At 43.1% G+C, this 17034-nt stretch overlaps 1 protein-coding gene across 1 annotated transcript; it reads right to left on the bottom strand.

Annotated features, from left to right (window-relative positions):
• Nucleotides 1-381: 381 nt before the first annotated feature.
• Nucleotides 382-16801, bottom strand: LOC139665554 (collagen alpha-1(IX) chain-like; the record flags this gene model as incomplete). The annotated part of the gene is made up of 28 exons (XM_071544607.1): nt 16738-16801; nt 15034-15105; nt 13957-14086; nt 11751-12147; nt 11276-11356; nt 9897-9914; nt 8868-8957; nt 8702-8737; nt 7970-8041; nt 7460-7504; nt 7313-7348; nt 7027-7050; nt 6854-6907; nt 6624-6695; nt 6064-6102; nt 5792-5848; nt 5019-5072; nt 4703-4756; nt 4549-4602; nt 3519-3572; nt 3273-3326; nt 3130-3183; nt 2811-2864; nt 2068-2121; nt 958-1002; nt 723-776; nt 574-627; nt 382-435 (listed from the first exon to the last, which is right to left on the bottom strand). Coding segments are annotated over exons 1-28 (1926 nt in total), but the record flags the coding sequence as incomplete, so codon positions are not given.
• Between the last annotated feature and the right edge of the window lie 233 nt (nt 16802-17034).

Below are 17034 nucleotides of genomic sequence, written 5' to 3'. Positions count from 1 at the left end.
CTGACCATAATGTTACAAATCAAGTTATTACATTCTTTTATTCCTACCCTCATCGTATTATAAGCCAATATTATTATTACATCATAACTCAAAAATATGTTACAGCCCTTATGAAGTCATATGTAATCACATTAACAAGTTTTATTTTATTTTGACATTTTTTGTATTTTGACAAGTTTTTACATTATCCAGCATTTATATACTTTTAACATATATTTATACTTTTTATGCTTTTTATGCTTCTCCTTTTCCTGTGTCCCTTTACAACTTTGGGTTACACTGTTGTGTGAAATGTTCTATGTGTATGATTTTATTTTATTTATTACATTATCACTTGCTATACACAGCATGTGAGACCTTATGGAAGTAGCAGTTTCTCACCTCGATACCCGGAGCACCTGCAGGCCCCACTGGCCCCTGCTTCCCTGTTTCACCCTGGAAACGTATGGTAGATACATACATCAGTCATACAGATATAGCTTAAACCTCTGTAATAAAGGGTAATCATTTATACGTTAGTTACTACAAATTAATTGAATACACAGAAACTTGAAAAAGTAAAGACAAACTCACGGTGGCGCCCTTGGCTCCTGTTTTCCCATCTTCCCCGGCTGGTCCGGTCTCACCCTATAGGGAAAAGAGACGACTCATCACAAACCCATCCTAGTCTAACAGATGAATATAGGAAGAGCGGGACAGATGGCACGGTGGAGGATTCTCACAGTTTTCCCGGGAAGTCCGACCGGCCCGATGGCTCCCTCGGCGCCAGCGTCCCCCTAAAGTCCCCAGCAGAAAGATCAATGAGTCATTTTCCTCATTCCAAAACGTATGCTTATTTCAAACACAGTCCGCTCGCCAAAAAATGAAACCCAATGAAGTCGAGCGGCGCGGCAAATAATAAAGTCCCGGCTCTACTATGTGGACATGCGTCATTAAACTGAGGACAATTCCAATTACCTTTGCACCAGCAGGCCCAACTAATCCCTGCTTCCCTGGCAGCCCCTGGGAACAGAACAACAACACGATGCATCATGCAAAAAGAAAACAGGAAATCAATTCATGTATTACTCCTCCGCACACACACACACGCCTCATTCTTGGATGGCATTGCTTATTTTTTGTGCGGAGTGGGGCGATTCTTAATTCACAAGGCAAACAGGTCAATGAGGCAGCATCAGACTTACTGTACTGTATGTTCATTTCCAATATCTGTACAAAAAAAACAGCTGCATGAACAAGTACAAGGAACTTGGTAGAGCATAAATCTCTGCCAACACTCAACTATTCTCCACTTGTTCATGTTTACTTTTCGCTTGTCTTCCGGGTTTGATTTCCCCACAAAATAGCACATTAAAGCAACGGTGTTCTGAATGTCGGACTTTCCCACCAGCACATGAACGCAACATAATAGTTATAGTTAAAAAACGATAATTGTCTAATGACGGAAATCCCAGATCTGGATCTTCACCGAAATCGAATCAGCTGATCTTTGGGCCAAGGACTATCTGTCCACCAAATTTCATCCAAAAACGTGTTATTTTTTGAGAAACCTTTCTAACAAACAAATAAACAAGTGTGTGAAAACATAACCTCCCTCCAACTTCATTGGTGGAGATAATTAATCTTTCTGCTGTGACATAGAAAGGAGTTACTATGAAAGAAGCTTCCTGATGTATACAGGTTATTATCAGCAGTGGCGGGTTTAGGAGGGTCTGCAATATTTCACCTGGAAATTCTCATTTGTGGAAAAATGAAAGGAAAAGGGAAACTGTGAGATAATGTTTCTCCAGTCAGCTCTACACTCCAAGCCTCTAACCTGCATAACCTTGCAGGCAAAGCTGGCTGAGGTTTTTGGTATTGGATTTTCCTGCCTGTTGATTGTTTGCCTCTAAATGTTTTATTAACTGCTGTGTGGCTTCAAAGAGCGGGTTCTGCTCTGTTGGTTTCCCTCGCTTCTGCATGCTTTGCAGTAAAAGTGTGGCGTAGAATTCAGGTCAATGGTGAACTGTCTATTATATTCTTCAAGTCAGAAGCACAAAGGTGAATGAAAAATAAAGTTGGACTCACTGGAATACCCACGATCCCCCTGACACCGCCTGTCCCAGGAACACCAGGCTCTCCCTGTTGAGATGAAGAGTTTATGCAGCATAAAATCATGGGTTAGACTGATATACTGGTTTTGCTGACATATATATATATTTATATGTACACCGGGCCATAATATTATATTATGTCGTTTACTGCTGATATGATGGAGGTTCCTCCCTAACCACAGCTCCAGAAAAACAGTCTGGAAAACCTGACATGACATATGAATTTCTTTTCTTATTGTATTTATTCATTTTATTGTTATATAGTATTTTTTTTATTTTTTTTATTTAAAGGTGCTGTTTCAGAGGCTTTTCCACCCTGACAAGAATAAAACTCTGGGGGGAAACTCTGAATACTTGTAATTCTTTGGCATGAAATTGGAAAAATGTGAAGATATTGAATATTGGTTCAAAATTTAGGCGGCTTCAATACAAAAATATCACATCATATTGGCCTTCGAAAGCCTATATCAGTCGAAACCTAATGATGAATAATTAATAATAATTGTCACAGTGTTCTATAGCATACATTATGTTAGATACTAAATGTCAGCGGGACAAATGACGACAGGCTGTTACTGTCAAATGTCATATCAGAAGATGTGACCAGCGGACACACACACACACACACACACACACACACACACACACACACGCTTGTTGACACTTGACCTGCTGTAGGACAGAGTGTGTGTGGTGTCAGGTGGAGCCTGAACTCACCTTGGCACCGTCAGCCCCGGCAGCTCCATCCAGGCCGTCTTTGCCAGCCTCTCCCTGTAATGTCACACCGCACAATCACACTCGATATTAACCCCTCGCACCCCGAGTTCCCCCTTAAATTCCCCCTTAAGTAGTGAAAAGTGCAAAAATCTAGAGTCCCATTGGTCCTAGAGTCTTGTGCATCATTTTATACACATTTTCCCTGTAAATCAGCGTTAGAATCATGTTTACAAAGCCTGCTGAAGGATGGAAGAAGTGGCAGAAGAACATCGAACGCCGCTGAATCAATCGGTCTAATCAATCCTATCAGTTTACTTACAGTGTCTCCTTTTTCTCCCGCAGGACCCTGCTCTCCTTGCGGCCCCACAGCTCCCTGACGGAAAAACAACGTCAAACCATCGATTCGGAACGGAACGGAAAGGGTCTGTCAAATCGCGTAGGAATATTAAGCGCGGAACTCACCTCTTCACCCTTGGGCCCCTCCAGTCCCTGGCGTCCTCGGATGCCCTCCACGCCCTGGCGGGAGGAAATCACAGCGCAATCAAAATTACATCATCGGGGGCCCCCCCGGCGGTCGTGGAAAAACAATCCTCGGGCCCCGGGAGAGTTCGTTATCGCTAACGTTATCCTGCCCTTTTTTTTCCCCCCCTCGTACAGTAAATTGCAAAGGGCAGAGGATATCGAGCCGATCAAATTAAGATTGCTTACGGGAGCTCCGGGCGGGCCGGTGGGTCCGGGGATGCCGTTGAAACCGGGAGGACCCTAGGAAGAGAACACAGCCGATGGTATTTAGCCACAAACGCAACGCTACATTCACTGTCGGTCTGTCTTTATCATCATTATTGTTCTGGAGAAGTGTTGTTATGCGCTAACAGGCAGAGGCTGAGATTACCAGCAGCCAAATGCCAGTAAAGTTTGTCTCGGGTGGATAAATCAATAAGGATGAAAACATTTGAATGCCTCGGTTATATTGAGTTCTGCTGCAGCTTCATGATGAATTCTAAACTTGATGCATTGTGTCAGTGATGTGAATTGCTTGAGACTTGACTTGATGCATGAAGAAAAGACTTGAGACTCGACTTGACTTGGGTCCTGCTGACTTGGGACTTGACTCTGACTTGTACTCTGATGACTTGAAAAGGTTTCTAAAGTCTTGACTTGAGATCTTGTGTTTGTGTAAATGACTCGGATTGAAGGTGATGAGATTTGTTCCAGCAGACGACTGAATTTAAATTCTGTTTTCTGAATTTGTATGGAATGGTTGAATTTATTGAAGTTGAAACTGATTATAGAAATCAAACTCATGATGCTCTTACCAAGTTTATATCCTATTAAAACCATATTGCACTTAAAAGTCATAGATATTTAGTTTTCTTTAAGATATTAAATCGATACTGGACTCTTGATTTGTTCTGACTTGACTTGCTGTTCTACATTTAGACTTGAGACTTGACATTAATGACATGGACTTGACTTGGTAATCTACATTTAGACTTGGGACTTGACTTGAGACTTGTGCCTCAAGACTTGAGACTGACTTGGGAATCGAGTTGACTTGGTCACACCTCTAATATTAATTATGTTGGCCAATAAAAATGATTCTTGGAAGGTTTTTCTGTTTACCAGGCCTTGGAAGTCGAGAGAAAAAGTTAATTTCGGACACTGCATACAGGTATGATAAAAAAAAATAAAAATACAAAAATAATTACAATATGGAGGAGCTTCAGTTTAAACTTACTCTGTCTCCCTTCTCTCCTGTGGATCCAGGGAATCCAATAGGCCCTCTTTGCCCCTAAAACAAAACATATATGATATATTATATATCATATCTTCGTCTTCTACTGTAAGCCCATACTGTGATTTATGAATGTGGAAAAAGAGGCATGGCTTACATCATCTCCCATGCGTCCCGGGGGACCCTGCGCACCTTGCGGTCCGGCGTCTCCCTGCACATAAACAAACCGGAACACATTCATTAAGCAACAAACACAGAAATAATCACATTACGCTCTTTATATGCTGCAACAAAATTTAACAGCAGACAAGCTGTTCCCGGTGCCAATTGCTTTCCACACAGCTGGAAGCCGTTTTGCATTCAATTGTGAATACACAGTCAAATCTCAATGGAAAGGAACTGTTAAATGAGATGATACTTCCTTTTGTGGATGAGCTGATATATTTTTCCTTTGTTTTAACCGTCTCGCTTACCTTCTCTCCGTCGTCTCCGGGTTTGCCGGGCTCACCAGCCAGGCCTTTGTGTCCCTGAGGGCAGCAAAGCGATCGACTTACACATTTGTTTTACAGCACTGATGCTGTTGTAGGAGGCACTAATTGTCACGGCATGAGGAGCAGAGAACAAAGATGCTCTAGAACCTGATGCTGGTAGTCACTGAGTAGGATTAGACAGATGTATTGGTTTACATAATATATGGGGCTGATATTGGCCTTTTATTAAATATCAGATATCAGCCAGTCAGTGTCGTCCACCTTGAATACAATAGAGGTTCTTCCATATCTTCATAAAAAGTCTGTAAACCTGCACTGAAATTTTATTTTCTTTGACCCTTTTATTTATGCATTTAATTGTTCAATAAGGTTATGTAGCCTAATTTTTCATTTGAAAGGTCTAATGAATCCCAGAGTTTCCTCTACCATTGAATAGGTGGGGCTAACTCTTCATTATTCTGGGTTTCAATGGAGAGTTTTAGTGTCACATGATGGTCTAAAAGCTGTTTCAGAGGCTCTGGCACCCTGACAAGAATATAATTCTGGAGGAAACACTGAATACTTCTATTTTTTTGGCATGAAAATGATCAAATTTAAAGCTTTAAATCTGGGAGAAACACTGAAAACTCATTTTTTGGGGATGAAAATGGTCAAATCGGCTATGGTCAACTTCAGTCTAAAAGTATTGGTATTGGTATTGACCTTCCATATAAGTCAAATCCTATCTCAGAGTGTCCTTTATTTAAATTCCTCACCTTCATCCCTTGCAGCCCAGTGTGTCCCCGTGGTCCAGCAGGACAGGCAGCAGGACACTGCACACACACACACATACAGACAGGACAGAAATAATAGAAGGCATAGAGAAAACAGACAGCCAGTCAGTCAGATCCTCAACAGGCATGGCCCACTGCACAGCTTCTAAACTTCAGTGTCTCAATTTTTGCGGAGCGAATCGCTGCCGCCAAATCCAATTGTCATGCATTCAGGAAACATTTGGCACTGTGAAAGACGGTAAAAACACACTCACAGCTTCCCCACTCCCCTCAGTGTTGGCACCAGGCGGCCCCTAAAACACAGCAGAGTGACATCTAAAACAGCCGCGGGGGTTTAGATGTCTGCATAAATCCACTAGAGCAGCGAGTCCCAGTGTGGAGGGCAAGGCAGTGTGAAAACATACTGCGGCATGCAACACAGTCACACACTCGGGATTTCACACACAGATCTGAGCTGGAGAAGATGTCCAGGTGTGCCAATATAAGGGGTCAAGATTGACCTTTTATGTAAAAGCCAATATCGACCAATCAGTGTCGTCCACCTCTGATATGATGCAGTGTTGTTTGATTACATATTTATTGTAGAATTGATCAAAACAACACTAATACTTGGAATTTTTGGGTGTAAATGGTCAAATTCAAAGAAATTGGACATCAGCACAAAATATCATCAATCAGCAGCTTCAATCCCAAAAACATTGGTATCGGTCTCAGCCTTCAAAAACCCATATTGGTCAAACCCTAGTACAAACAACATGGAAAATGAACACTAAATTGCTACATTTCAACACAGAAGGTTGGATCCTCTCCTTACCGCAGGCCCTGGTGGTCCAGGAGGGCCAGGAAGCCCTGGGGCGCCGAGTCCTCCACTGGGACCCGCAGGACCCTGCCAGAATCACAGGGAACATTATCAAAAAACATGAAACATGAACTTTAAAGTATTTGATGGACAACAATGTCCAAGTTATACGTCCACATGTGCACAAACTTTTCACAATATGATATTTTCCCTCTATAACTTGTATCTTAAATTTGAACCCTGACCTCAGGCCCGATGTTTCCCTCGTCTCCTGGGATTCCTGGTTTCCCTGGTGGTCCCTGTCAGACACAGACACACACCAGTTGGCACAGCACATTCACTTGTACACCCATGTATGAGCTCATTTGAACCAGGTTTCAGAGTAGAGCAGAAAACCACAATTATAGCAAACACATACAGCGGGTCCTTCAGATGCTGGGCCCTGTGGAGTGAGACAGATCAAGATATGAATACTGAGAATGTAATATTTCCAAAATGAATACAGACTATAGTATCAAACAGTGTAGCTAAGCATAACCATTGGCTTGCCATGATTCAATCTTTTTACACAGCAAAATTGTCAGTGTTAATTTGACTCTGAGAGTGTAAAAATCAGCACATGCCAGGTTAGTCCTTATTATGACATGGACAATTAGCTGTGTATCCATGCATGCAGCTATGATAACAGAGATTTGTGCACTTACGGGAGCACCTGGTGGTCCAGGAAAGCCAGGAAGTCCCTGTGATCAGATAAGAAAACGTAATCAAAATCAGTTAAGATGGTCTCTGGTCAGAAAATATGACAGTTGTTGCAACTGGAGGGCTTTGAAGTGGTCTAAATGGCTACTCACTCTCTCCCCTACAGGCCCTCTGGGACCCATTGGGCCGGAGGATCCCTATAGAAAAATGACAGCAAATTACACAAACGTTGCAACCGTTTGCCCAACACTCAACACACACACTTACATGCACACACACACACATTTGTCTTGCTATATTTATGACAAGCTTCATTGACTAAATTCATTCTCTCACCCCTTACCCTCACCTAATCCAAATTAACCCCTAATGGTGCAAAATAGTAACCTCATTTAAAGTAACCTTAACCCTTACCCTAACCTAAACCTGATCCTAATTCTAATCTTACCCCTTAACCCAAATCCTAATCCTAATCTAGCTCCATGCAGAAGTGAGGACCGGCAAAATGTCCCCACTTTGGAGGTTTTTCTCATGTTTCTATCCTTGTGAGGACATTTGGACCTCATAAGAACACACACACGCACGCACACACACAGGCACACACTATGGGCACAGATTCTAAACAGTGTGTGTCAGCTAGTGGAGGAGGTGATGTTCCCTACAGCAGCTCCTGGAAGGCCAGGCAGGCCTCTCTGTCCAGGAAGACCGATCTCGCCCTGATCCCCTTTGCTGCCCTAGGAGACAGACACAACAAGAGAAAAACAGCTTTATCTTCTTCCTGCATCGCCCCGCGCTGTTGCTAAGATACACCGAGGCAGCGACAGTCAACATTTAATCAATGAAAGGTGGGCTGTTCTTGTAGATATTTAGATCAACAACAACCCGAGCTCGTGTACGGCTATGGAGATAACAAAGGCTACAGCGACAGTGAATGAAGTAAACATGTCGACCCCCTACAAATGATGCAATCACCCTCTGGGCCAATCAGTATCAAGTTATACAAATGTGAAAATTATGTTTCAAATGTGTAACAAACATTTCAAATCAGAAAACTGATTTTCAAGAAACCCAAAGTGGTGGAAAATCCAATATGCTGTAAAAGAACAGCTGGATGTGTGCACCAAATTTGATGTCATTCAAACCTGCGGAGTGGGAGATATGTTATAATTTTCAGTTTTAACCACTGATGACTGCATCCCCCTTCGGCCAATGCTCAAACACAGTGTTGATGTGCGTCATTACCCCCAAATTTAATCAAAATTCTGCTAGACATTGCGTGACAAACGGACAAACAAAAGAACGAGCGGACAGATGGAGAATGATGCAGACACCCCACGATGAAATTGAATTATGTGAGTGTATTGCAGCTACATCATTCAGCATTTAATACTTACGGCTGAGCCTGGACTGCCAGGAGAACCTGGAAGACCCTGGAGGGAAGAATAAAGCAACCAAGTCAAAGAAAGTACAAACGAAGACAGCATATTCTTTGATTTAGACAATCAAAGTAGAGTAGAAATCAGTAACTACTGTGTCCATTATAGAGGGGGAAATACTTACATCTCTGCCATCTCTGCCGTCCTCTCCCTGGGGCCCTCGGGGGCCCTCTGGGCCAGGGACTCCTGGGGGGCCTTGGATTGGTTTCTCCGGCTGAGAGAGGCGACAACCAGTCAGCACATGAGACACAGAGTACCACAGAAGACCACTCTGATATTAGTGGTATAATGATAATAATATTTTTTTCCAATCACACTTTTTTAAAACTGACAAAACTAACAATCAAATAAAAGCAAACAACATCCTCATAAAATAAATTAAAACATGTAAACACAAGAAGGCATCACAACAGAGGGTAAAAACAATATAATATTAAACATGATTGGACAAACAACATCACATACAGTAAAAGCAAGTCTATAAAATTAAGTTTTAAGAAGCAATTTAAAAGATGATAGTGATTCTACTAGCTTAAGCATTATATTCATGAAAGCCGGGCACATTTACACCTCAAAGCATCACTTAGGCTTTGCCTCATCCTACCATTTAGCTGGAATCATGAGATATTTCATATCAAATAAAATAGCAGTCTGGTAATTAATAAGATTATGCTCTGAAAGCAGACTAAAAGGACAGACTGTGGCTGGTATGGCCTCCAAACTGGGCGATTGCTGAATTTTAATGTTATCTTTATATGTATGTGATATAAAAATACCCATGAACTTAGTCTATTTTCAGCACTGGAAACTGTAGGCAGCAATAAGTAGTAAGTCCTTGAGATACTTCTCTGCTTTCACAGCCTGGAGGCATTTGTCTGCTTCTAATTTGGGCCATTTCACTTCGATTCTCTATTTCTCTACATGCTTTATGTTCTGAAATTATCCCTGGTTGCACTGTTAATTAGTGTAGGAACATATGAATGATTTACCCATACAACCCTGAAACAGCAAACAAACAAACAAACAAACTAAAACACCACCACACATGAGATACAGAACAAAGCAATGAGATAATTAGGCAACAAAGCATTGGAGTAGATTATTGGCTCAAAAACACAAAGAAAAAAAAAGAAGGGAGTAGAAAAATAAATACCTCAGCATTGGCATACATCTGAAGAAGCAAGAGAAATAAGATAAATGTAGAGTTAGTGAAAATAGTCACCACCCTCACCCAAAGTGTCAGCAGAAGCGCACCTGTTCAAAATCATAGCAGTGAGCATATCATGCTGTCATTTCAATACAGAGCCCACAGTACCAACAAACCCCATGTGCGCTCTCAGTGTCGGCTAGGCCTGAAAAGATACAGCTTGAAGCAGAAATGTTAGCCTTAAATCTAATAGAGCGCACCAGGCCAGGAAATACTCCTTTCTTAAGTGGATAGGAACATTTGCATCATGGCCGAAGTGATTAGATAAACAAAGCTATCTCTAGAATTCACAGCATGGATGACTTTACAGATGGAGATGTCAGCAGATTGGAGTTTCAGTTCTATAAACATTTCTGGGAGGCAGAGCTGCTCTGGGGGCAGAAATAATCTCATTTGTTGAGTTAACCCTAATGAGTGGAAACAAAGAACCACTGTTTTTTCTTGCTAAGTAACGTTGGCCTGAAGCCCAGTGAAAAAGACAAGAGGTAAGAGAGGAGGAAGCTAATATTATGAAGCCTAGCGCTCTGCTAGTAGCCATAAAAAGTTATCCAGGTTAGCTAGTTAGGCTAGCTGACCTTCCAAGTTCAAACTAGCCATACTAGCCTGTAGCGGGAGCATGTCTATGTTCCCTCAGTACCTCCAAGGTGATGTTTTCGCCCCTTTCGCCCCCTAACCCTAACCCTAACCCTTAACCCTAAACCTAACCCGCCCCCTAACCCTAACCCTCTGATGCTGAGGGAACATGGGGCCTAATTTGGAGGGGGGGGGGGGGGGGAATCATGAGGGAACATAGGGCTGAGGGAACATAGGGATGACCCCACCTGTAGCTATCTATGTAAGCTAGTTAACTAGCTGCTGACCTGCCGAGAAAATGGAATGAATACATTTTTATTTCATTTACATTTTTTATTTATATTTTGACCAGACTTCCTTCTTTGCCATTTAGTTAACTTGTGCTCCAAAAAACTGTGGTTCTTTGGCTCCGCCCATTGAAGATTTCTGCCTCCAGAGCAGCTCTACCTCCCAAAAGTGTTTGTACAACTAAAACTCCAATCTGCTGTCTGACAATAAATGTCTCTAGAATGGGCCAACTTGCCAAATTTGTTTTGGATGAACTGCAGCCCCTGGGTGCTACTGTAAGTGTGTACTAAAAGAAAGTGCTTGGCAGAATATTTGTTACACTCCATCTTAGCATTTCTGCACTGTTTCCTCTCAGCAGATGCAGATGCAGAGGAAACCTTGCTGGAAGCCCTATCAACCTGAACATAAACCACACTGTCAGACCGGAGCAGATGCCGAGCAGATCCGAGTCCTTGTTACTGTACCTCAGTGGCAGGCAGCTCGTTGCAGCTCTCTCTCTGGGCTCTCTTCGGGTCGCAGTGAATCAGCATCCACTGGAGTTCAAACTAAAAAGAGACATCAGCGTTATCGCGCATTCAGCAACACAATGGGATTCATTTGCATTTCAGGATTTGTAACATTTGAGCAAGAATCTGCGAATGCTTGGTCACGGCAGCAGTCATTTTTGTAGTTTTAAATCAATGCCCTCTGTGGGCTGTGTGAGTAAAAGCTCGATTTTCCACCACTGCGATTTTCTGCAGGGATTAAGGTTTTCTTTTATTCCGGTGGAACCCAACTGAGCGGCTTTGCTGTGGCAGCAGCACTCGAGAATTATAGCAGAGCTCAGCACACATATAAACCTGAAACCCTGTTTGTTCGCAGAGAGCACCACTTCACCGATACGGCTTGTAAGCAGAGTCGGTGATTAAATACAACGGGACACTCTGCGTCCCCGCTCACCACTACAGAGGCGTCGGAGTCCGTGTCCAGCCTGCCGATGAGAGTGTCTCCCTCCGTGTTGATGGGGCCTTTGCCCTTGATGGGCTTCTGGTCCACGGGCTGGCAGTCCACGTACAGGGTGACCTGGTCGCGCTCCACGCCGATCATCACTTTGTGCCACTTGGTGTTGAAGAGCACGGACAGGCCGGGGAAGGTGACGGTCTGCAGGTTGCCGTCGGCGCCCATCAGGAAGTACTCCAGGGCCTGCTGGTCCCCGTTCAGCCTCATGCCGGCCTGTTTGCGGCCGTCTTCGTCCACGATTTGCCAAACGTTCCACACCTTGTTGACCGTGTTCTTGATCATGCGGAAGGTCACCATGAAGGAGTACTCGTCAGGGAAGCCACGGGGAAAGTTCAGCCTGAGAGGGGGGAATTCATGAAGGGGGGAAAAGGGTTGGGAAGGGTTAAAATCAGGTGAGGAACCAAGGGCATTTAAGACAGGTGACTGTTGGCAGTGTGTTCAAGTTCATCCAACTCAGTCATGTTGTTAGATACTTAAAGTCACACTGAAACGATTTTGTTTCTGCCTTTTTAGCTCATTTAAACTTTCATACCATAGGCCTATTTCACAATTTATACCAAAAAAGAAGACAAAACATGTTTTCTTGTATTTTTATATCTTCCTTGAAAACAGAAAATAGTAGTGACATCATCGTGTCCCAGGAAGTTACATAAAAATTCCAACCAATAAAACCATTACAGATTTTTGAACAATCCCGCCCCTCCCATCAAATAAGACTGCATTTATCTCCCTAACTGATCTCCCATTGGTTTACACTTTTGAATGATCCCTCCCCACGTTATGTCCCGCCCCAACATCCTGTTTTAACAGGAAATGCATCACATTAAGGAAGTTTCATTGTGACTTTAAAGATACTGACAGGAACAGCTCAAACACAGCTCCTAGCCTGGTTATATTCTCAAAATAAGGTTTATGTCAAAGCGAATGCAATGATCACAACATGAACACGGCTCTCCACAACTACGATCAAACCGAGCATGAGACATGAATAAAAAAAATAGCGCTTTTAACGGTCAAAGCCTCACCGTGAGTCTCTTTTAGATTCAAATCCAAATAAAACGGGGTGAAACACTTCAAAGAAGCGAAGACTGCTTTTAAAACACGCTATTATGTTACAGATCAGACACTGTGAAAGAGGCTGCCCCGGCGCTCCAATCAACGGTTCAATTACTGCTTCCAGTCCTGCTTAACACAGGCCTGTCCACAGTCTAGTGCTCCCTGTGTTCTTAACAAGCCAGATTCTCCATAGGTGGCGTGTTCATAGATGGGCGCTGCAGCCGGCCTTTTTTTTTTTTTTTACCATCTTGTAAATCATCAAGGTGCGGCAATAAAAAAAAGGAGTTTCCTGTAACCCAATAAAACAAATGAAGACCACTCGGTGTCTTTGCCCGTTTTAGGTTTTAAGTAGAAAGAGAAGACGGACCGTGGCTAAAGCCTTCTGGCGACGACGAGACTTCAAAGCACGGTTTGCGCCACCGGACTCCCGGGGGGGGGAATAAACATGTATTTACATTCGGTGTGACAGGGCCCCTGATTGGCGCGGCGCAGGGTGCCAGCAGCGAGTTACATAACGGCTTCTGAGAAAAACGGGCCTGCTGGAAAAAAGGGATTAGACACAACAGACCAGACCAGGCCCACTGGGAAACACCACGAGATGTCTTTCAGTTATATAAAGTGCTAATGCGGTTAACCCGCACACTCACTCACACAATTCATGTGGGGGGGGGGGGGGGGGGAAGGTATGGAAACGCCTCACAGGAAGAAGCTATTGAAGTCTTTTTTTCCATGCTAAACCTTTTAATGAATCCATACAAGAGAGGATAAATCATCAAGAGGGAGCGCAGGATGACATATGTCTTTTTGCATTTCCCGGAGATATATAAAAATGGCTTCAAGTGGGGTCTACGTGCACGTGCCCCTCCCACCCCCCCACCCCACACACACACACACACACACACACAATCCCTTTACCTCGCCCTTCTCTCTGAGAGATGCCACATAGGCTCAGGCATGTTTCTCTCTCCCAATTATATGCTGCTGGCCGTGCAATAACACCTGTGCGGGACCTGTAATAATGTAACACCTGCATCGGAGACCATTCCTTTCCAACGTTTGTGTTTTTTTTTGCCGTCCTTACTGTACTTACCTGGTTGGAATTTGGAAGTTGGCCTCCCTGTCGAGCCGGTACGCCACCTGGAGGGGAGTGGAGCCCTCCACCTTCCTCACGCCTTTCAGAGGGATCACATCCAGCTGGAACTGGGTGATCAGATCAAAACCTAAACGGGGGAGAGAACATGTATGATGTACATGATGATGGTGATAATGATTATTAGGGTTAATATTATGTCATAAAATAATCATAACAACAAAAATAATAAGATTCTACTTAAATAAATCTACAAAAACAACAACAGTACCGATACTACTACTACTACTGCTACAACTACTACTACTACTAATAATATAATTATAAAGTATAATACTTTGAGATATTGATACAGTGCTGTGGATGCAAGTAGTAGCATTAGCATTCTTAGCGTTATTATTACCATTATTAGCATTAGCACTATTATTAGCATTGTTAATGTAATTTTTATTTATGATAACACATAACAAGGATTATTATGTTTCTGTTGTTGCTGTTGGCTGGAATCACATTCATGACTATGTGACTTATTCATGGTCACACTATCTCAAAAGTGGATCTTTGGACTGCAGAAAAAAAAAAAAGTACAGTGGGCCGTTCAGTGGACATCTTGGCAGCTATTATGATGAAAGAAAACACAGGCACAAAATAATCACGAATCCCACCTGAAATGAATTAGTTTTCTTCTGAAACACGCCTCCCATCCCACAACCACAGAGTCGAACATGTGCAGATGCTTTGAGGGAGCGAATGGTTTCAAAGACGGCAGTGGTGAGCAATTACAATCTTGCTGAGTTCGAATTGTTCCAACTAAAATTCTGTCAGGCTCAAGCGGAACATTTTATTTGCCTCATTTGAGACCTAAAGGTGTCTTGAGGCATTAGGCAGCCCACCCTGTTCAACTAATTAAAGTCACCACCTTCTTTGGGATAGTCTATTTTCTCTTTTTAGGGATTTAATACCGGGGCTGGTAGGTTTTACCACTGCTTCAGCTGCTGTTTTTAGTTTCGTTAGAATACACCCCCACTTCAGCTCGTTATTCCCCAAAGATAAGAGTATCAATGAAGCACATTTCACCTGGAAGGTCATCTTGTCCATTTCTCATTGGTGGGCAGACAGTATCGCCATCCAATCTGTTGAGATCTAGCTCTGATAAAGCAAAACAAGCAAAAAAAAAGTAATCTTATTATGCATGTTCGTTGCGGAATTTGACAAATGCAATACATTACCATTCAGTTTCATTCAGCTGAAGTCCTCCAGAGGACAGATACAAGGGAAAAAGCAAGGTCTCCAATGCCAGAGCCGATTAGCATCACAGCGCGGGTTTCTCTTACAACTACGCTAATATGTCACATACTTCAAAAGCACAAACACAGACTAATATCAACACGGTGTTTAGGATTTACGATGCAGAACCCGCAGACACCCCCTGTGATCCAAATATGTCATAAGAGATGGAAATATAATGTTGATAAATGTGGCGGCTACTCTCGCATGACTGCCGAGTCAGAAAGTCAAGGCCATATTTCTAATGTCTTCAGAAAGATGTTAGAGGGTGCATCTGGCAGGTGAGCCGCTTTCCTTTTTATTTATACGTGAGTGATTTATCAAGATGGAAGTCTCCTTTGGTGGAAACCGCAACCGGCAATACATCACATCGCCATTTTCTTTCGGCGTTTCATCATCCATATTTCTCAGCTGATTGAACAATCTAATTTTATTTTGGCGTGTTTTTCTGTCTTGTAAATTTATAAGACAAAAGGCTGGCCTAGTTTTTCCAGTGCCATCGAAGAACTCGGCTAACATAAATTATATGTGACTTCAAAAAAGCTTATCTTTGATAGAATGTGTAATCAGTCAATGTTTCAATGGAACACACTGCTCAATATTAAGTATACATGTACTGTAGCAGTTTCAAAGGAATTCAAAAATAAAGCTGCACCGTCACTTAGGTATTTGGGGCATTGGGAAAGGATGGCAGAGTTGGCCACTAGAGGGCGCTCTCCTTGTGTCCCTCTTTCCCCACTCTGAAGGAGAACAGCAAACCCCCGTGAAACAGGGATCTGGAAGTCATGAAAGGACGGCCGGAGGGGCTCCCCAGTCAATAACCTGAGTCAGCTCATTTGGAGCGAGCTGTGTGAACGCCGCACATCTGGAAGCCTTTCTCAGATCCCGCATAACTGCTGAGAAATGAGATACGGTAGTGAGACGGTATTTACGCTCCCGGATTTACTGCGCAGTAAACACTTATCTGACTGTGCATGCGGCCTTCAAGTTGTTAAAGTTACTGCCTGCCGTGGCAATGCGCGCAAAGACCCAGTCATTAGTGCAACGAGCGAGAGATGAACCGCAATTAAGGGCATCACATGTAGATGCACGTGCGCTGTGAGGTGAATTTCAAAAAGCAGTGCACCTATCCAAAACACTGTTTGCCTCCTCTTGTGTGTGCACATGTTTTCCTTGAGTTAGCGTGCATGCACTGCGCTGCATGTTCATACTCTAGATGCGGGCTTGTCGTCGTGATTATCAGAACGGGGGAGATTTAATCTGATTTAATCTCACAAAAGCAGACCAGCGCAGCTATTTTTGGCTTTTGCTTTGTGAGTTTTGATAAAGCGAATGACCTCACTGGAACAGTCAACATGCAGGGGGTTGGGTTTTGACACTAACACCAGTTCTGTTTGTCACTGTTTATATGGCAAACAGATTTGCTGCAATGGTGGCGTTCATACGGGTATGGTGACACTGAATGCACTGAGCATTGAACTGTGGGTAACTTACGTCCAAGTGCCGGAGCAAGCAGGAGAGACAGCAGAGCCATACAGACAGACGGGCACGCCGACATCGCCAGACGCCATGGCTGCTTTCTGTTCGGGAGAGGTGGAGAAGGTCAGCGTTCAGTCATTCATCTACATCACTTTCAGTTTCTTCACTTTCTGTCTGAATCAATAGAACATCACACCAACTTTTCAACTGATCTCTACGGTCATCCTGAGAACAAGGGGAGAGAGAAAGAACAAGCGCAACAAGCCACTCTTTCAAAAAATGTATTGGCTCTGCATTCCCACCCTGCCCCCA

Source organism: Centroberyx affinis, unplaced genomic scaffold, assembly GCF_046629955.1.
Source record: "Centroberyx affinis isolate AG114_WGS23_722 - 3 ecotype Tasmania unplaced genomic scaffold, CSIRO-AGI_Caff_v1 ptg004612l_1, whole genome shotgun sequence".
Lineage (NCBI taxonomy): Eukaryota > Metazoa > Chordata > Actinopteri > Beryciformes > Berycidae > Centroberyx > Centroberyx affinis.
The sequence above is the reverse complement of the archived record's forward strand: the minus strand, read 5'-3'. Positions and strand labels throughout refer to the sequence as shown.